Genomic DNA, 21,828 nt, shown 5'->3' with positions numbered 1-21,828 from the left:
TCCGTGGCGGCTCCGCCCCGCCGTCGCTAGGCGCCGCCGCCAAGGGAGGAAGTGTCGTAAGGGCTGACAGGAAACTTGGCGGCGGGTTACGGCAGCGGCGGCCGCGCTTGGCGGCCGCTGGATGAGCGGAGAGTGGGAGCCGCGGCGCTGAGGAGACGCGGGGGTGAGTGGCCGCGGCGGCGGGCGGGGAGGCCGCGGCGGCGGCGGGCGGCCGCCCGGGGCCCGCAAAGGACCGGGGAAGGGCCCCGGCGGCGGCGGTGGGGGGAGCGGGACAGCAGGAAGAGGCGGCGGCGGGGCGGCGAGGCGGGGCCCGGGCACCGTCTCTGCCTTTGTTCGCGCCCCCCCACACCCCCCACCCCCACCCCCGACCGCGGCCCGTGAGGCCGCCACCTCCCCCCCCCCCCGTCCCCGTCTCGTCTGACGCCCTCCTCCTCGGTGAGTTTGTGTCGGTCTCTCCCGTAGGATATGGCCGAGGTACCGCCGGGGCCTAGCAGCGTCCTCTCCCCGCAGGGGGACACGCTCTCCCCCTTCCCCGGAGGAGGAGGGGGGCTTGCTTCCTCCTCCTCCTCCTCTTCCACCTCCGCTGCTGCCGCCGCCGCCGCCTGCACCGGGGCCCAGGACGAGGAAGCCGAAGAGGAGGAGGAAGAGGAGGGACCCGCGGGCGGACGGGAGCGGCAGCAGCGAGGAGGAGGAGGCAGCGACGGCGGCAAGGGGGGGGCCGCAGCAGCACCGCCGCCACCACCACCATCCCCCGCACCACAACCACCAGCTCAACGGCCTCATCAGCCCCGAGCTGCGGCACCTGCGGGCCTCCCTCAAGAGCAAGATCCTCAGCTCGGAGGCAGGGGCAGCCCCCGAGGGGCTGGAGAACAAGCGAGCCAGCAAAACAATGGGCTCCGGACAGCAGCAGCAGTCATCGCCCCCGACCACAGCACCGTGCTCATCCCCCCTTACCAACCACCTCCCTTCCCAGGGAAGGACTGCACCCTCTCCTCCTCCTTCTCCCCCAGCAGCAGCAGCAGCAGCAGCAGCAGCAGCAGCAAGAGAGGACAGGAGCCAGCCTGCTGCCACAACTACGACTGCTGCTAAGACTGCAGGCCGCAATGGACTGGCAGGAGAGACTGGCTTGGAGGAGGAAGAGCAGGAGGAGGGGGATGAAGGAGGGGAGGAGGAGGAGTCCTTGCTGCTACTCTCCGGGTCCTTAGCAGCAGCTTGCAGTTTGAAAGGCTCGGGAACGGACTCTCAGCCCGAGGAGGACATAACGATACGATACGTCCGATATGAGTCAGAGCTGCAGATGCCCGATATCATGAGACTGATCACCAAAGATCTGTCTGAACCCTACTCCATTTACACATATAGGTATTTTATCCACAACTGGCCACAACTTTGCTTTTTGGTAAGTGCCAGAGGGGGCAGGGAGGGCAGGAATTGGGAGTGGTTTGGGGCTGGGGAGGAGAGGATTAAAGGGTTGACGGTTGTGGAAATACTTATAATAATCTTTTTGTGGATAAGGCCAAGCTTTTTTGGAAGTACCTGTCTTCCTAATGAAGTCCCCTTGTGACCTGTGCATGTATAGGTAAAGCATATGCCTGAAGTTCCTACATTTTTTAAGTGGTGGGGAAAGGGTTTGAGCACAGGGCTAGGATCCAGGAATTCAAGGCTTCTAATCTTGGTTTTGACATTGACTTTTGTGACCTTTGGTAGCTCATTTTATCATTCTGTCTCAGTTCCTAGGTTTGTATTTAAAAAAGAAAGTACCTAGTCCACTAGTGTCTTACAAGTGCTTAGTAATTCTTGCACAATGGTTTTAAAACGGAATTCAGCATGGCTAGCATATAAATGTTAGGTGGTACACGGAGAGACACTGTAAAAGGTTTTGTAGACTTTTTATCTGTGAGCTTGCTTTGAAAAAGACAAGTACAACTGTTTTGCTTCTTACAGGTGTGATAGTGTACGCAGCATGCCGAAATTCTTGTGCTGCTTAGATTGTCTTGCTGTACTAACGATGTGTTTAGTTTTATATGCTTCCTACAGCACTATTGGAAAGACTGATTTAGCTGTCACCCTGTCTTTCTAAATCTTTAGCACTTATGGAGGAACTTGTGTCTCAGTTGGAAAGCATGCTTTTAGGATGATAATCCGTCCACAGGTATATGAAACTGCGTATAAGTTGGCCTGAGGGGAGTATATGTGTATAGTGGGAGCTTAGGTGTGTTTGATTTACTCATAGGAAAACTTACGTCTGCAAAACAGAACACTGATGGGAGTGTATGGCACTTCCTTGCTAAGGTAAATGATGGATTCTTCTCTCTTGATGTTTTAATCAAGGCTGGACACCTCTCTGAAAGGTATGATTTAGCCAGAGCCAAGGCACCCTTCAATTCTAGAGTATCTCTGTAAAATTTTAATAGGATATGAGTACAGGAGGTGAGGCTAATGAAATCCATCTGGCCTTAAACTTCCTGAATGTTCTTGGTTTAGGGTCTGGTATAATTTATAGTGGGATTTATATGATTTATAGGAGGATTTTCAGAACCGTGCCTCTTAAAACCCTGAAGAGGGAATACAGTAGGATTATAGGAAGTTGAGCGAAGCATTGCCGTCTGGAACAAAATAGAGATATGAAAATATTTGAAAATGTTGTTTGATGCAAAGTCATGTTTGCCATTGTAAGGGTGCTGATCAGAGCAGAATGGTATTTTTCGAGCACTGAGCTATGTGTATGACTGATTTACCTCATACTGAAAATAAATGCTTGTGAACTAGAAATGTCCGTACTTTAAGCACCAAGTGTATCACTGGTAATGCCAAGGTAATGTTGGATACTATTAGATCACAATGCATTTGTTTAGACTTTAAATCTTTATTTTTTTGTCGGGGACTAACTTGAGAATTTTGTTACAAAAAGAACAATGGCAAGTTGTTTGACAGAGCACTAAAACGGATGATTTTTGATAACTGCATTCAAAGAATAAGATACCACTCAAGGAAAAGAAAGTGTCTTAAGCTTATTTTGTAGTGACAGCTTTTTTTTTTTTGGTAGCCTTGAAGAATCAACAAACCTTTACTTGAATTCTGTGTATTTGCCTTTTTTTGAAGGGTGGAACAATGTAAAGTACATAAAACTGCAGAGAAGACTATGTGTCTATGAATGTTTAAAGCCAGCAAGTTGTTATCTACTTAATGATTTGAAGGTCTTGCAGTATGTTGAGTCAAATTTGATGGGGTTTTTTTGTGACTGGTTTTAGTATTTTTAAGGTTTGTTTTTTAGAGGTTGTCTTGAAGACTTTCTGTTCTATAAAATTTAATTTGTTCCTGTGGTTAGTGGATTACTGAACTACTTCTATGTATTAAGTCTCTTTAAAATATTTATCTTCAGTCAGGGACTGCATATTGCAATTAGCAAGAACAGTGTCAGGATGGTGAACGGAGGCATAGTGCCTGATCTCACAGAATCATTTGTCTTTAATGCCTTACGGCCGCACACCCTTCTGGTTTCAGGTTTTGTGTTGGTTTTGACTGGTCTTGGGGAGAGGGATTAGACTGCCATGTGATTGTATTTGAAAAAAATATCTGTAGGGGTTCAATCAATTCCTTTACTGAATTTCACCATCACCGTTTTTAAAAATCTTACAATGCATACTCACCTGTCTTCATTGCACTGTCATAGACTCCCTTCCCTTTCTCAACATGTGAGGGGAAAGTACTAACACCATTTCAATTGAAGATGGGATGTGTATTTTCCATGAATCGTCAGCAGTTGTCCCTTGCTGGTATTTATTCAGTAAACCATCTTAAACACCATAATTTTGCTACCTAGCATTTTGGATACCTGACAATGCAGAGCTGTTTTCTGGGGGCATTATTAACATTATTCCTGATGATGATCATCTTGTGAGTTTGAAACTTGCTGAGTTTTGGCTTGGCCTTCCCAAGGTGCACCGTTGCTCTAATGGCTAGTGCAACCAAAAGGCCTGCTTGCTTTTCCTTTCTGTTCAACTACCTCTTCCTGGCTTGTGCCAACCCTTGTGTTTCTCTGATTTGGGAAGCTAAGATAGCCCTCCCACCACCACCATATATTTACAAGTGTGTGCGTATGTATATATTTTAGGGTCAGGTTTCTATTGGTTTAGAGCTCCAAATATATTCATAGTAGGATGTCACAGGCACTGGTGTTGGTGCAAGAGAAGAGCTGGAGGGAAGGTATAGGACCAATCCTAATTAGTTACTAGCATGGTTTTGCCGTATCAAACCATTTCCTAACTGTACGCTCAAAAAAGTGGTTCATATTCCACTTTAAAAGGACCCGGAGATACTAGGAATCATCAAAACATGTTCATTTTAATGTCAAATTCATCCGTGTAACTGTCTTCCTGACTTTAGGGGTAACAAATTGGGAATACTTGATGATCAGTTCTGATGTGTTACACTGCAGCGTTATGTGACTGAGCTGTTGCAAGGTAATAACCTTTTCCTCCATAAACTGCAACTGTCTGCTTAAACGCAGGTTTTGCCTGTCTTTGGAAGAGCAGGTTTGCACTGTGTGCAGGGTGTGGATTCCCTGTGAATGCCTGGTTTTCACTTATTCCCAGGAGCTCTGTCAGCCCAGTTTCTCTTCAAATGACTTATGATAACCACTCCTCTGTCAAAAAATAACAGAGGAAAGGGGTATCTTTTGTTTCACGTGAAGCATTTTTAAGCATTGCTACAGCTTTGTCCCCATATGGATTGTAAATGCATTTTCAAAGTTGTAGCTTCCTTTTAAAGTGTTTTTGCAGCTTCTAGTCTCAGCAGTGTTAAAGTTCTAAAACTTTCATTTAGAACTGATACATTAAATATTTCAGAAAATTGTTTTCAAAATACTTTAGCATGGGAGAGGTGAGCTTAGGAAACCTTTCTGTGTGCCAGAGTTGGGATAAGACAGGATGTAATAAAAGCAGAGTTCTGACTGAGTGTTGTAACCTCTCCTGTAATTCACAATACTGCACCGCTCAGCTGCCTTTTAAGAAAAATCTGGAAAAATCTGTGCTTTTATGGGGTTCTTAACTTTGCCACCAGCTATAGCAGCATTTATAATTTAAACTTTCACAAGTTTAAAAATAACCTATTAATTCCATGTAAGTGGTTTTAAATGTGTTGTAAATCCTAAATGACTGCAGTTCAGATCTTGTTTTATACTAATGCTTTGCCTTTTTTTCTTTTTTTTTCTAATTGTATTTTATTCAAGAGTCTAAGCGTACTTCATGTTGAAATTAAGACTTGTAAGACATTGTCCCTGTTTTTCAGTTGCGGAAACTTGGGGCATAAAAGAACCAGAAAAGTTAGGAAACTGTCTGGGAAGTCTTCCTAGCTTCATGGCAGACGTAAGAAGAAATTCTGTAACATCCATTCCCAATTTGCAAACTCTCTCTGTATTCTGGTTTCCTCTTAGGAGTGATCGTGGTTTCAGATACGGGCTTGCTGTGCTACTTCTCACTGTTAGCGGCTTTGTGAAAACTTCAGTCATTGCAGCATCTGAGTATTTAACAACAGCTAGTGTAGTTATTCTGGCAGTGCCCTTGCACAGGAGGGAATTACTCTTGTCCAGTTTCATAGAGTGGGAACAGAGCAACTTAGTGATTTGCCTGGTGTTGTAAAGAGCTCTGACTGAACTGCCAGACTTTAGGTTAAAACCATTAGCCTAAATGTATCCTCTAATGGCATTCAGTAACATGATCGCTAAATGTAAGCCAAAAGATTCATACAGAGCTGTTTCTGTGATACTTTGGGATGGATTTTGGTGTGAAAGGGAAGCTGTATTGCAGTAGCACAGGTTCTACTGCATTTGAATCGCAAAATATTCCTCTTTCAGGGGCTAGTTGGTTGTTTTAATCTTCTTTAAATGAGAACAAATGTCACAGGATCTGGGTATTAAATGCATACTCAGACTGTGGCTGACAGACTTAATGCCATCTTCACTAATGAAATTAATGCCAATTGTTTAATTTTGTGAAAAGTAATGTTCTTGCTGATTTACAGACATTTCTGTGCTAACTCTTCTAGTAATACATGGTTGCAGTACAAAGATACTAAAATCTAGTTTGTTTTAAACATTTAAACTTATTCATAAGAACAAAGTTGATGCAAATATTGGATTTGAATTCATGTATGTTAATCCTGCTAATGACTTAGATTGAAGTAAATCTTATAGTACTCTGTGGGGTTGTTATATATAATAGTAACTTGGGCTGAATTCTGTTTGTAGAAACTTGTATGTTTAGAAGTACTCTCATATACCTGAAAAGAAAATTTGGCCCATAATTGTCTTTTCGTAAATGGTGTTGTGTGGGAACTACTTTTTCTCTCTCCTTCCCACTGTCCCTATTTCAGCCTGGCTTTTTTTACTTACACAGTTTAACCTTCTCCAGGGATTTAAATTACAAAGTTTTACATCACATTTTAGGTTCATTTCCAGCTTTAGATGACGTTGGAGAGAAGGAGAAAGGAGAGGCAAGGCAACAAAAAAACATCAAATTGAGGGGGAAATGCAGCACTCCCTCTGTAAGTGGAACAACAGTAGATTAACTGGCAGTCTTACCTGCCTAAAGACAGAGAAATAGATTTAAGTGTTTGGGGAACTGCTAATAAAGTCATACTTTATTCAGCTCTCTGGCAACAGTGGTAAAACCAGTGGGTATTCGCTTCTTTGATCACTGAAACAAAATTCTTTGCTGTTCATTTAGCATTTTAAATATATGATTCATGAACATAGCTTTTCTGCAAAGTGCCCTAAAGAAGGAAAAACACAGATATGCAATGTCTAGAATGTCACTACTCTTGAAGTGTGTAAAAGATGTATCTTAAAAAATTCTCCACATGATGGTTACAATCAACAATTTGCACGTGTTCACTTCAGGGCTAGTTAGTGGTGTGCTTTTTTTTTTTTTTTAAGTGAGGTATAAGATTACATCTAGGTACTCTGCATAATTATAGCAATGTTATGAACAGTCTGTCTGATGATACTCTTTATTTAACTCCCTGGTTTTCTCAGGTCTGAGCTGAGATACAAAACTTGCCTTGAGCTGACACTTTGCATAGACAATTTTAGTATAAGTACAGCTTTTCTTTTCTGTGGAATAAACTGTATTTTAGAACAAATGAAAGACTGCTTAGAGGCTGTGTATTTCAGTCCATTTAGATCATGCTACAGTTTTTGTTTGCTGTTTTAAAACCCACTTGTTCAGATTGTTCAGGGTTGTTCTTGGATACTGCTAAAAAATGTGTTTTCCTGCCAAATAAAAATTTAGCAATAATTGTATTTGCCTGATGAGCTTAAACTATATTAGAAATGGCGTTAGGATCATGCTGTATCATAGAGCTTTGGAACTCCAGCTCGTACATTTCGGGCTGCTTCATTTCACCTTTGATACAGCTCCTGGTTGACAGCTAACTTGGTTAATAACCCGCCATCCAGGCAGAGATGCTAGAAGACATTATTATTCTTGGGGCAAAAAAACTGTCCGTCTGTGCCTGCAATATGATCTGCATGAATATATCTTCTGTCCATAGAGTCTTAGCCTACAAGCTATATACAAAAAAGTTCAGGTGGTTGGAGGCTATGGAGTATATACCATAGGCTTTGGAGAAGCGAGCACTGGGTTCACAGGTGGCCTGCGCCGAGGCCTGGCAATACTGGCTCTGGCAAGGCCTTTTCATTTGACGTGTCTTACTGTTGTAAATTTGGATTATCCAGAAGCACTTGTGCCGGCACATGCTTGTGCCAATCATGTGCTGTAGTCCCGGTTTAGTTGCTACACTTGAGCCGAAGGCTAGTTCCCCCCTGCAGATACAGGTCTATCAAAGTCTGTGGATCCACTTATACACCCATACGTACAATTATGAGTTTCTCTTTTATCTCTGTCAATCTTTCCTGAATGAATAGTAATTCATTCTCCCCTTGGATGCTATCCTACTCTGCAGCATTATTCAGTTTTACTGCTGCAGGTTATAATGTCGTTAATCTCTCATGCTGCCTAATCCTTCAGTTAACTTGACTTAGTTTTTCTTACACTCTTTCTCTAATATATTTCATGGTAAAATTTTTGTGAACACAGTGGTTGTGCAAGTGGTTTGATAAGTGTTTGGGGAGGAGTTAGGTTCTTTTCTTTTTGTTTTTTTTTTTTTCCCCCAATATTTCAGAATAACTACATCTCCTTGACCATGCTTTTTGCGACAATACCATTGGGATTAACTGTCAGTGCATAGCTCTTAACAAATGAAATCTCCGAACAGTTAAAATGTGTGAAATTAACTGTGTGCTTTTTTTGTTTGTTGTTTGGGTGTTATATGACTGAAAATGACAGTTGCTAAAGATTAAACACAGCAACATTTTTCTCTGATCCTTTGTGGCCTTGACATTAAAACCAGACAAAAATTAAGCGTGTTATCTGCCACAGCCCTTGTACATGAAAATTCAGATCACTATAAAACAGGAATGGACTTTTTTTCCCTCTGTGACAGCCCATACGAAAGGATGATTTATGCCTTAACGTGGTCTTCCCCCCCGCCCCTTTTCTATCACACATGTTCTTGCCTGTAGACTTCATGGAGTAATAACGTGGTTCTCTCCAGGACAGTTCATTGGTTGTTAATTGACTTGTAACTTTGTTTGAATGTAATGAAGAAATAAGAGTCCTTTAACCTTATTTATACTTTTGGAGACGTTTTTAAAATTTATTTAGGGTTTTTTTAATAGCTTTATGCAAACAAATTTTGTGTGGCTGTTTCACTTAAAATGAACTGGTTTACTACTTTTGGTAGCACTGTAGATCACAAACTGAGAATGCATACGTGTATGTTTGTCTTTAAGGCCATGGTAGGTGAGGAGTGTGTAGGTGCCATCGTCTGCAAGCTGGATATGCACAAAAAGATGTTCCGCAGAGGTTATATAGCCATGTTAGCAGTGGATTCCAAATACAGAAGAAAAGGAATTGGTAAGAATAGCCTTTTTTGTTACTTCTTACTTAAATCCTGTAGTTGGGATAACTGTAGCTGTCATAAAGATTTAAGCAGAACTGAACTTCTAGATGTGGTGGTTTGTCTGTCATCCCCGCCTTACTCAACCACACAAGCTCCCCAGTAGCTTTTTTTATTTTGTTAAAATAGCCTGAAATGCCCTATGAGATTTACATCAGGGATATGATAAAGCTAAAAAGAAAGGCAGGCAGCAGCCCCTTACCTCTGCCTATTACAACTGTCAAATAACAACAGTAGGAATTGCTTTGCGTTTTTATATGTGCCCTCATCACTGTATTTCTGTGTTGTGTTCAGTCTATCTTTTTTCAGTGAACTTATCCCCTGGCTTTCCCCTATCAATTACGCATATATTGCCCATCGAGGAGAATGTATGTACCTCATTGTATTAATAAGTGAAAAAAAATAGTTGTGTATTGCTACCTGAATGACTGCAATGGAGATCTGTTTTGTGGGAAGTTACATGACAAAAGAAATCACTCTTGGCAGGGAGTTTGCCCTCCCTCAATCAGTTTTGCCCTGATGAGGGGATTTTCATTCTAACACCAGTTATTCCAGTTGGCTTAATTAAAAACCTGTTCTTATGGAACTTTATTTTTTTGTGTTGGTTATTGTGAAATTGCATCTTGTAACATTTTTAACTTAAAACGTAGACATCAGCTTTAAAGGCTAGAAATGAGCTTCACCACTCATTCACACTGAACAGCTCATACTTTTGTGATTGAAGACAGAAAATTACTTGCAATGGAAAAATTCGGCCATACATTGCAGAATGGTACCATTGTGTTTGTTCTCCTCTTCAAAAAGAAAAAAAAACCTCCAAAAGACTTGAAGCACTATGTATTATCATGACTATTCAAGCATGTGTGGGTTTTTTTTTTTTTCTCCAGTGCAATTCAAAAGCCCTTGTTGGTTTCTATAGTGGAGCAGAGGGAAGAGGATACTGAGAAATCACTGTCTCCTTTCCTTTTAGCTGAGTCATGAAGGAACCTGCCATAATTTAATTGCAGGTGCTTGGATTCATAAGTAAATAAGAACTAATGCTGTTATTATGAAAGTCTCTGCAAGATTTTTCCCTTGCTTTAGTCAGTTCATTTTTTTAGAATAATATAAATAGATTTTATATTTAAAGCCTTACTTACTTTAGCATTATGTATGTTGACTTTTTCCTACATTTGCCACCTTGCTGTTTCTCAAAGTGTGCTGTTAATCTGAAGATTTGTTTTCTATGTAGTACGGTTTTGTCATATGTTCAATGAAAATCTTAATTTATTAAAGTTTTGAGAATACTTTAAAACATTCTCTAGATTCCTTGGGGTTTTTTTTCCTTTTCCTTAGCCTTCTTATGGAAGTGAGATTTATGCAATTTCATTGAACAGCAGTTTTTTCCACTAATAACTTTGAAATCAACTTTCAATTTCACCCCAATTCTACAGACAGGTAGGGATATTACATTTGTAGAACTGTTGTGAAATAGATGAAAAATAATGATAAAGAATTAAATTAATGCTTGACTGAGGGGAAGGGATGGGCTTCAACCATATTATTAGATACTAGCAAATCCAAATGGGAGTGAGCCACAAGAAAAGTGGTTTCATAAGTTCTGTTACTAATAGAAGTATTTGTTTTAGTAAGAGGAAATTCCCTTGGAAGATGAATGTCCTTCAAGTACGTGCCAGCAGATTTTTACTTTAAATGCAACAAAAAGGAATGAATCACATCTTGGAAGGCTATATATAACACTAAGTTAAACATAGAAGCCTGTTTCTAATATCCTTGTGTTAGAAGAATCTTGCGCTCAAGCTGAGTCTCTGGATAACTTCACAGATTATTTTAATGTTCAATCTTGAGACTGCAACTTGACTGCAACTTCTTGTTTCTTTCTTTCTTTCCTCCCTGCTTTCCCCAGGTGTCGTGTCATGTAGGTAGCACACATGTTAGTCATATATAAACTAGCATCTTTTGCCTTGCAACTCTGACACTTACTGAAATCTATATTACAGGTACAAACTTGGTTAAGAAAGCTATTTATGCTATGGTTGAAGGAGATTGTGATGAGGTAAGATTTTATAATCAAAAACTTTCATAATGTAAATGGTTTGCATTCTCCTATATGTGGATTCATTTCACAGGTTTCTCTCCTACAGGACTTTTTTTTTTTAGGTGGGGAGTGGGTTGGTAAGAAGCTGTTCCTTTTATAATAAAAGGAAAAATAGCCTCAGAAAAACGTATGGCACAAATAGGAGAAGGATTTTCTAACTTTGTCATAAGGGCTCAAATTCAGTGTTTCAGGTTTTGTCTTACTTTGCAAAGCTGCCTCAGCCTTCGGTTGCAGGCATGTTTTCCTCCAAAGACTAGTTTAAGGTGCTACTGACTAGTGTAACTTGCATGTTGTGTGTAATACTTCCGTACTTAAAGGGTACACAGAGGTACTGGAGTAGTATGTGCTGTAGTATTGCAGAATGTGGTTTTATCACAGCAAGTCATCAGGCTATTCTGACAGTGCGTACGTAGCACTAACAGAACTCTAATGATCTAGCATGTCAATGAAAACTTGGAAGGAAAGTGACTGAATCACTGTCAGACTTTCTCTGGCCTATGTGTTAGTAGTCTTTCCTTTTACCAGATTACAGTCCTTTTTTTTTTTTTTTTTTAATATATATATATATGAAGCAACTAACTATCTTTATGCGCTATGTTTAACTTCTGAGGAACTCTCCCTACATCCCTTAATCTGGTTATCTGTCCCTTTAACTTTCATCTCCTTGGTACAATGCAATTGTTAGCTTGTTCCTGATAAGTGAGCACTGTGTTGTTTCAGTGTATCATAGTTAATGATCCTTTGATCTCTCTGTTATCTTGTTTCAACTGCTCCCTCAATTGTCCTGCTGCGGTGCGGTGAAGTTTCTTATGCAAAACTACAATTTTTTTTGCAGGGCTTCTGGCACATAACCTGTTTATTTTTCCACTTGTGTTATGCCTCTTGAAGCATCACTGCATATGTTCTGACTTCATTCATTGTTTGAGATATTTGTTCTTCCCTTCAGATTCTTTCATGTCTCTGCTTACTGGTGTCTTTTTTTTTTTTTTCCTCTCTCTAATTTATGCTGTACTCTGGCAGTATACTGCAATCTGATAGTTCTGTAATTCTTCAAGTTCTTTGTTTTGGCTTGTTGCATCTGTCATCGTATGTAATATGCTTTGCTCTAATCTGTTTTACTACTTGATACATTGAACTAATCAAAAAAAGAGTTTTTGTTTGGGGTTTTTTTCCATTGCTTTCCACTACAGTCTTGAATTCATTTGCCATTGCTAGAGTATTCAAGATTAAAAAATAATTGAGGAATAGTATCACACTGTTCACATCGCAGTTGGAGAATTGAGAAGCAGAGAAGTGAAGCGAATTGCCTACTGTTGTTAGAGTCAGCAGTAGAACTGGCTATTTCCACTCAAGCTACCAGAGTTTCGATAATTACCATATGATTTATGAGTGTATGTGTACTACTTCTCATGTAACTTTATTTCGAAATTGGACTATCTAACAGGTATATGCATAATGATCTCTCCTGTGTCTGTCTTTTTTCCTACCACTGTTGTATCAGTCCAAGAGCCCTTCTTACTCTTTGTCTTCATAAAAATGAAATAAATGTGATAAGGATTGCAGGCTAGTCTGCAGTGAGACCTCATTAAGTCTTAGTCACAGATGTTCATCTATGGTGCTGTATAAATGCTTTGTACTAAGCGCAGAGGGCATTTTTCAGAGAGTGTTGCTGTCCCTCTTTAATGGAGGGTGCTACAATTCAAGCTCCTTGAACTGTGTGCTGGGCAGGTGCAGGCATGTTTCAGTTCCAGTTTGGAAACTGTGTAACTGTGTTTGTGGGATGATGACTCTGAAGTAATTACGCCCTGCTTCTTGGTGGCTTTTGCATCAGCTGAGTCTTGTGCTGGCAAAGAATTTTGAAATGGGAGCTCATGCCTGGGCAGCGTGGAGAGCAAGCAGAGTTTATTTCTGACTTTCTGCTTGGTCAGTAGAGGCATACCCACACTGATTTGATATATTTATGTTGTTCTTTTTCACATACAGGTCGTCTACAACCAAATAGCCAATGTTTTCATGTTTTCTTCTTTTCTTTGCCACCAAGTGTAGGCTTCTTCCAGATATACGTGGTACAAAATAATGATGTTGGTTACTTGTACCACATGGTGGATCGCCGAGTTTTCAGTCATGACCAGAAACTGAAAAATCCAACCAGCCACCAATTAAAAGCTCTGTCTGACAGAGCCAAGACGCTTGCCCTCATCAGTTTTTGCAACAGTTGTTGGGAGAGTGGTTTCTGGCTGTCTAATTGATGCCTAGAGCTGATAAAAAATGTAGCAGTACATCACAGTAATTTGTCTTCGTGAGGTGTGTAAATAGTTTAATCATCTCCGCTGCTCTTAAGATATTTTTCTACATCCCTTAATAAAATCAGAAGCATGATGAAAATAAAAAGATGCTGCTACTTGATATAAGATGAACTGCAATTAAAAAAAATGCTATTTTCTGAAACTTGCTTGGAATAGGATTAAAAACATGAATATGCAGCTGTGGGTGAAAATTTTCAAAGGCTGCTTGGAAACTCCTCCCTTCAATCTAATTATGGAATAGATGCAGTAAGTGTACTTAATTTTAATAACTTGTGGCATATAATCTGATAAATGTTTCGTTCAGTGTATTACTCTTCAAAGTACTGTAGATTGGACTTTTGAGGTATCGACATTGAGTCCTGAAAAATAAAGGATTTTTATACAACACCATAGATGAAAATCTTGAAAAATCATTACTGATGTGCTGGCATTTTAAAGTATGCTGCAATATTTTAATGCTTAAGGAAACTTTTTTTCCTATAAACTAATTTTGTGGGAATAAACTAAGCCAAACCTATGGAACGAGTGATTTACAGTGCAAGTTTCTGTGGTCAGCCAGCTGCCTAAGAGGTAGTTTATGCTATATGCAATGCTTCAAAGCTGAGAGGCAATATCCTTCTAGCCAGGGGTTGTTTCCTGGCTTGAGGAAGCTGTGGGGTGAGTAAGTGAAGAAGTGAATTGTCTGGAATGGAATCTGTGTGGAGAGGAGGAGCTGGCCATGGCGCTGGCCATGGCCTACATTAGAATAGAAACAAGGGAAGTGATCTGATGTTGGGGGTGGGTGGTTGAACTAGAAATAACCTTCAAGCCTGAAGAAAGTACTCAACAGCATGCTTTGAGCTGGAGTGTCTGGATATAACATTACAAAACTTGAGATATTGGTTTTTTGGTTTTTTGGTTTTTTTTTACCTTGGTGACTTTCTCAGACATTTGATGTTAATGAATTCTAATATTTGGGGTAGTAAACTGAAGGTTTTCGAGATTATAATGGCCTGAGTGTCCAAAGTTTCCAATAGGTCACAATGATTTAGAATAACTTTATGGGCTGGTTGCATAGAAGATGCGAACTATGGAAATAAATGAGGTGAAGGTGAATAGTTTTGCTCCCATCTCCAAAGTTTTGAATAGATTTTTCTTCCAGTGTAAAAAAGGAAAGCATGTGCTAACTCCAGCAAGTTGGGTGTCTGGTTGTTTTTTGAAGATTTGCTTAGTTTTTACTGACAAGCAATTTTCAAAAACTATACTGCTTAAGACCTTCATGTGGAACTGTTTCATCCCTTAATCACAATTAGAAAGGAGGAGTTGTTCATTCATATGTAGGTTTTCCATCCGTAACAAAGGACTGCAAGTAATCTGCATACGATTCATTCACTTTGTATTACTGAAATAATGTACCACGTAACTGGTAACTAATCAAAATAAGGCTCTAGTAAGTGGGACTTTTAAAAGCTTTTTTAAGCAAAATGTAGAATGTAAAAAGGAGTTGCAACTTCTCATGAGAATTTCCATTGAAACTTTAGGGTGATTTAAAGTGGGGTTTTTTGACCACACCAGTAGGTGTGTCATTTTAATTCAGTACCCCGCTTGTAAAAATTAAATGTCAATAGTTTATATAATCCTATTTGAAATGGTTAAAAACATACATCTTAGCTTTTTATTAATCTACAAATCATCTAAGGTATTAAGTGTTATATTTTGGGTGCTAATTTTCTTTAAAAGTTAAGGCAGTTAAACTGATTAAGGACACTGGAGAAGCAGCCATAACTTGAGTCTGATGATACACCAGACTTAGAAGTAAGAATAGCAACGTCTTCTGTGAGTGCCGAGAGAGTACGTTCTTCATTTGCTTATTTGATCTGGCTGTATTCATTCTATGATTTGGTTTTTAAACTTGATTCATTTACAGTTTGAACTGAAGAAGCAAGAAAGCTTGACCTCTCTATTTTTCTTCAGTTTATGAAAACATAATAACAAGAAACATTGCACTCTCACTATAGAAGATTTCTTGCTTCTAAACCCAGTTAAAATTAGACGGTTGAGATAAAATGTTAGGTTTATGAAATTTAAGACATAAGAGAAAATAACAGCCTTCAGAAAGTTGCAACTTGTTCAGAAAATGCTGTTAAATCCGATCAGACCTTTGCTGGTCTCCAGGGGAGGATGTGGTTGTGTTATGAGAGGATTGAACAGGCATATGTGTACAACAAAATAGACCCTATGAGACGAGAAATAAACGTAAAGATTGAAGGTTTGCAGCTTGATTGAAAATCTCACACAGGAAGAGATGAATCCCTCACAAAATGAAGCTAATGGAATTTGGATAAAATATGACTGTGTTTCCCTTTTAGATAATAGAAACGTGTCTTTAGCCCTTTGAGATCAACATAATATGTTGAGATCAGGGAATTATTTTTCATTGTGCAGAGCCTTCCTTAGAAATGCCAGAGCAAATCTCTTGCATTTGCTTTCCAGACGAGCATTCACTCAGGTAGTGGGATTCCAACAAACCTGATTTTCAACATTTAACCACTCCCTTAAATTCAATGATCTGCAGTGTTGGAAGTCTTTTAGCATTGCAAGGTGTTCGAGCTTGCAGTTGAATACAGACTTGTTATATCACTTTGCCAGGTTACTGAACTTTTATGTGACTGAATGCCATTTGTAGCTAAGAGTTCAAATAATAGTCTCCTGCACTGTGGATTTACATGGGTCAGATTTCCTCTTTGGTGTAATGCTTTGTTTTAATTTGAATTAAGAAGTTGTACAATGCGCATAATTGTGTAGAAAATAGCACTCTTCAGGAAAATTATTGCACTTCCATAATTCGTTGGAAATAATAGTTATCCATTTTAATGGATTAAGGATGCTAAGAGTACTCGATCAAGTCACAAGACTTGATAGTAGTAGTCTATGAGGTGCCAGCTAGAGAAATTCAATCTCTTCATTCATGCCATAAGACTAAGAATTGAATTAGGTTGTCTTAAGTGTGCAGGTACAACAGACTGTCCTGCTGTAATTTAAGAACTCTGACTGTTAATATTTTAATGCGTGACTCTTAGTTCCTTTTCGGAAGACGAACTACTTCTAAGTCTTATGTTGTTCGTTGGGTTGTTAGCCCAGGTTTACTATTCCTTCAACATTCTTACACTGAGAAGCGTAGGGGGAATTATCCATTGGAATGTGGTTAGAGTGGCTTGAAACTTGAGTAATGGTCAAATATATACATTAAATGGATTTTTAAATCTTATTGAAGGTGACCAGTCTAACTGCTGGCTGCTTCCCTCTTTTACATTGGCTTAGCCACTCCTCAGACTGCAGGAAACAAACCTGACAGAGAAAAAGGGAAGGTTTTTTTTACCAGGTTGCTTCTTCAAGTAGCTCAGCAACAAGCCTAGTGAGCTGGCAGAAGAGGTGAGGGGGGATGGAAATGTGTGCCTGAAGGCAGGGGGGCCACAGAGTCCTTAAAGTAGATTGATTTAAACTGCTGTACAAATACAGGCTAATATTTTGTTCCTGGTTTTCAGGGCGGGGGGGGGGGGAATGTTAACCAGTTTTCCTGCTTTTATGGAAGAGAAGAGAGTCCTGGGTTTTGAGGTGGGGTAGATGACTCTTTTTGGACTTGGGGAGTTTTATATATGTAGTTCTGACTACACAGAGTGGGTATCAAATGCTGGTTTAGAAATAGCCACTAGTGGACTTAACACCAGCAGTGATCACTGGTTTGCTGCAGAAATTGCTTAGGCTGTATTTTCATTGTGTGGTCTTTCTACAGTGTCCATCAGCTCTTGTTTAATATGTGAATGTACATTGTCATGGGACTGTATGTAGTCTAGTCAGCTTATTAGTTCAGCCTGTGTTCTTGCGCAACCATGATCTGTCCTTAATAGCAGAATCCTTAAATAATTGAGTTGGACAACAGTAAAGAGGCAGAACAAGTTTTTATTATTTGGAGTGGGTGCACGGCTTACCAGTTATGGCAAAGCTCTGTTCAGTGTGTTTGGAGAAAAGAGGGGAAAACAATTCAGAGGGACATTCTTCAGCAGTTTTGTAATTAACTTCTTGTTAGCTCCAGTGTAGTTATTTGCCTGTACTTGAGACTTCTGGGACAATTTTGAGTCTTTGCTTAATTTGGACTACTCTTACACTTGAGTTTGGTCTAAGCTCTTTATGACAGGACTTATAAACACGGGGGGGAAAAGATGGAAAAAGCTGCTCTTTCTTCCTGGTGTGCACTCTGATTTGAGGTTGGGATACTTGTGTTGAGCACAAATATTCATTGTAAACATTGGGTCTGACAGCTAGTTGTAGAATGCTGAAGCCTGTATCTAGGTCTAAATCTATCGAATTAGAGGTCAAAGATATTAAATGGCTAAAGAAAAGCTCATGTGCCAAGTTCTTGTGACATGCAAAAGTTCAGTTACTCATTCAAAATTCAAAGTATGTTTTGGACCCTGACCTGTTTGGTAGGTTGGGGTTGGTTGGTTTGTTTAGTTTTGGTTTGGGGTTTTTTTTTGGGGGGGGGGGGGGGGGGGGGGGTGGTTTTGTTTTTTGTTTGTTTGATTTTTACCCTAGCTATTAAGTAATGAGTTGAAATACTATTTACAGCAAAGAGCTAGAATCTTGATGTGAATGAAACTTATTTACAATTATGATTGTTGGTTAACTGCTATTTTTTTTTTAAATATTGTAATGGAGATGGGTTGCTTAAATAAGTCAGGACAAGAAAAAATTAATTCCACTCATTGCTAATAAGTGTACCTTTAAATAAAAGCTTTGAAATTGTTTCAGTAGTCATGTAACTGCAACTGCTTTCTAATATGATATGTTTTTTTTCTTTTTTTTCCTTAAAGGTTGTATTGGAAACAGAAATCACAAATAAGTCTGCTTTGAAACTTTATGAAAACCTTGGTTTTGTGCGAGACAAGAGGCTGTTCAGATACTATTTAAATGGAGTTGATGCACTGCGTCTTAAACTATGGCTGCGTTAAAAGAAACCATCACATCAAGCAACTGACGTCCCAACAGCGCAGAGTTGTCCTTTGCATGCAATGCAATTTGTACAAAATTGCTTTGCAGGTGGACTTAGTAATTTCCATGCAGCTCTTAATCTGTCAGTGTCTCATTGAGTGTCGCACATATTTGTTGCACTTTGGCATGGCGCATTTGTTCAGAATTAAAACCGATTGTTTCAAACTTCCGAGTTCTTTTGGTACCAGCAAGATGTGCCAGTTGATAGCCAAGATATGTTCATTCATTTGCAAGTCTACTGACTATTACATACACAGTGAACATTTTATCAAAGAACCTGTATGTGGAACGCGACTTTTGGTTCCAGAAAAAAGCCAATGTAGATTGTAAAATTCTATAAGTATACTAACATTTCATACAAAAATTGCCATAGTTTTCTGGAAAAAGGCTTCAATTTTAGGTTTTATTTTTCAATATTGAATTTTCCATTCTTAAATATTGGTACCTCAGTGATTAGTGAATGAAAAAAAATGTATTGTAGGGTGGGGTGTGTGTTACAATGAGTAACAGTAACAATTAAATTGCGTCTGCCAGTGCCTGTATAGATAAGTATATTTGTCTTCACCTCTAAGTTTGGAGTGCATGCTTTTATTCTTTTACTTTCTTCAGTTGTCTTTGCAAGAAAATTTCTGCTTTTATTTAAATTCTGGATTTGATAATAAATTATTTCAGATTTTTATAATTTGGATACTTCTCCCAAACGAGAGTTTGGAAGGCCCTTCTTTTCTTATAGCAAGAAGTGTAAGCTATTTTGAAAACCTTGAGTAGCTGCTAAAAGAGAACCTGATGTCACCAGTAATTCTCTGCTGGTTTTGGATGCACTTTTTTCATTAAAAGAGTGAGGGACTTTTAAAAGAAGATATAGGAAATTACTGTAAATTGGTATGATTTTTATTTAATCAAAATTATTGCTAGAAGCTCTGAAAAACAGCTATTTTAAGATAGTTGGAACAATTTTTTTGCAGATTCAGATTGCTTTGCTTCAGTGTTCTAAAATGCTTCAATCTTTGGTTCTTGGTCTTGGAAATAAATTTCAAGGTGCATTGTATCCATTTTTAGCTGCTCTCATTTTCTCTAAACTTATATGAGCTAAATTATTGGGGGATTTTTTCCCTCCAGAATCAAAGCAGTGGGGAAGGACTTCTTTCTTTCTTTCTCCCTCTTTCTCGCATTCACTCTTGCTCCGTTTTTCTCTATTTTTTTTTTTCTCCTTTCTTTAATTGGGCTTACATAGGTTTTACCAATACCCATCATTTTTTTTCAGTAATTACAGTGTCTAGGCTTTCTTGTTCAGTGTGATTATATAGCCCAGTTCTATGAATCAGTTGGGTTTTTTTCACTTTGGAAAAAAAAAAGTATTAGTTGACTTGTGGAAGAACCTATGTAATCTGTGAAAAAAGGATGAACTCTCAGTGAATCTGCTCTTCTGTAGTTGAGCATACTCTTCAGATTTGCCTTACTACACTTTTTTTTTTTTTTTTTTTTTTAGGGTTTGGTTTGAGTCATGGGTTTGTTTTTTTTTGTTTTCTAATTACTGTACATTTAAAAACAAAACCAACAAAACCCCTACCTCCAGTAACATTTGGAAAAGAGCCCTGTGCAGGAAAACTGGATTTAAAGGAAAGCCTTATTTTGCACAGACCAATCGCACATGGTGATGGGCATTTCTTACCATGTACAAATTATGAGTTGTATTTGAAAATAAAGATTTTTAATGGAAATTGGCCCTTCGGAGTTTTCTGCTTATAGACACCATTTGTACTTTTGAGGGGGTTTGTTCCCCTCAGTAAAGAAAACTCGTATTTAAAATGGTGCCCAAGACAAAGCGTTACAAACTGGAGTCCGTTATTCACAGAACACGTTGGAGTTCAGCGTAAAGCCTGTATGTTGCCACTACTGCCTTGTGACATGATAAAACCTTTTGTTCACATTATCCCAATGCCTCAGGTTTGCCAGTTGTTCTGGGCAGCTTTTCAGGAGGTTTAATTCATTGTTAAGACTTAAATGTTGGTAATGTTAAATCAATCGAAAGAGATTTCTCTCAACCATGTTCCAGTGGTCCAGGACGTAGTGACTGCTCTGGCTTGCTTGAACGAAGGAGACGGATCAGGGAGGTTTCATACCTTGTTAACAGCTGCTGGACTTGTATCGCAAATTGCAAACTGCTATCTTGTGTGTCTGCTGATGTTTAAAAACTGAAAAGCCAGACAGGCAAGTTTTCTATTGGTTAATATTTAAGCCGTGGGTGTCTTCAGATTCAAAAGCCGACTCGGAAGTTAGCTGAAATCACTTTTTGTGAAGGCACTGCCAAAACATCGCTTCTGAGCAAACTTCAAATACAATTCTGTTTGTTTATTGTAAGAAGTAATTGTCGCCATGCACGTTTTGAAAATACTGCGCAAAATAGGTGCACGTTTCTTTTAAAAGAGCACATTGCCTGAAAGGTTCTGATATTGCTGCTGTGTAACACACAGTTCACTACAGAAGATACTGAAGCTGTATGTGTTGGTTCGTATTAAAAGAAACAGATTTGCTCTCTGTGTTGCTTGGGATTTGGATCTCCAGTGGGAAGTTCCGAATTTGCGAAGAGATGAAAATACGTTTTCAAAAGAAATCTAGCAGTGAAAAGTTGGTTATTTCTCATGTCTGTTGCTAAAACACAGTCCTCTCCCCCTCACCTTTTTGCATTGACAAATCTAAGGAGTTGATCGCTTTTATATTTAAATTTGCCCAAATGTTGCTATTGGCTGACATGTCGGTATGGATGTTTGCATTATATTGTGTTTTTAAGAACTAATCAGGTTGATCACTTCAAGAAAAGTAGGCATAATCTAATTGGCGTTGCATAATACGTCACAAACTATTTTTCAGGGCACTGCAAGACATTGCTAAAACTGAGTGCTATGATAAAAAAATTTCAGGTCTTGTATAAACATTACAACCTATATTGGAGTTCAGGTATCAGGTGGGCATCTATGAAAATATCAAGTGTATCTCAAAATACTGGACTGCTGTTTTGAGTGGATTATATTCTTCTGTCCCTTTATCCTTTTTGATGAGAACAAAAACAGTGGGGTTATGAAATGTACAAGCTGTCTAAATACAATGCAGTCAAATAAATGGTTAAGTTGTTTATCTATTTCCTTTTGAATGGAAATGTTCTAATGATTGTTTTGCTTTGTCTACAAAATATGAATATATGCTTATTCTTGAGAGAGAAATGGTGGAAAAAATTTTACAAGAGACTTGTTTATCACTACTTGATTTTCATTTCCATGCCTGTGTTGCAAGCATCTTGAATAGCATTTCAGTGAACATCAGTGTCATAGCTGAACTAAAATGGATCCTTTTTTCATGTCTGTTAAGTTATGACTAATG

General features: G+C 39.2%; 1 protein-coding gene across 1 annotated transcript; it reads left to right on the top strand.

Annotated features, from left to right (window-relative positions):
* The first annotated feature begins 52 nt into the window (after positions 1 to 52).
* On the top strand, positions 53 to 21,589 carry NAA30 (N-alpha-acetyltransferase 30, NatC catalytic subunit). The gene is given in 6 exon segments (XM_052783535.1): positions 53 to 163; positions 463 to 711; positions 713 to 1,399; positions 8,852 to 8,975; positions 11,019 to 11,074; positions 18,273 to 21,589. Coding segments are annotated over 5 exon segments (1,251 nt in total). The 5' UTR covers positions 53 to 163; positions 463 to 465; the 3' UTR covers positions 18,411 to 21,589.
* Positions 21,590 to 21,828: the final 239 nt, after the last annotated feature.

Source organism: Harpia harpyja, chromosome 3 (assembly GCF_026419915.1).
Source record: "Harpia harpyja isolate bHarHar1 chromosome 3, bHarHar1 primary haplotype, whole genome shotgun sequence".
Lineage (NCBI taxonomy): Eukaryota > Metazoa > Chordata > Aves > Accipitriformes > Accipitridae > Harpia > Harpia harpyja.
This window is presented reverse-complemented; position numbering and strand designations above follow the sequence as displayed.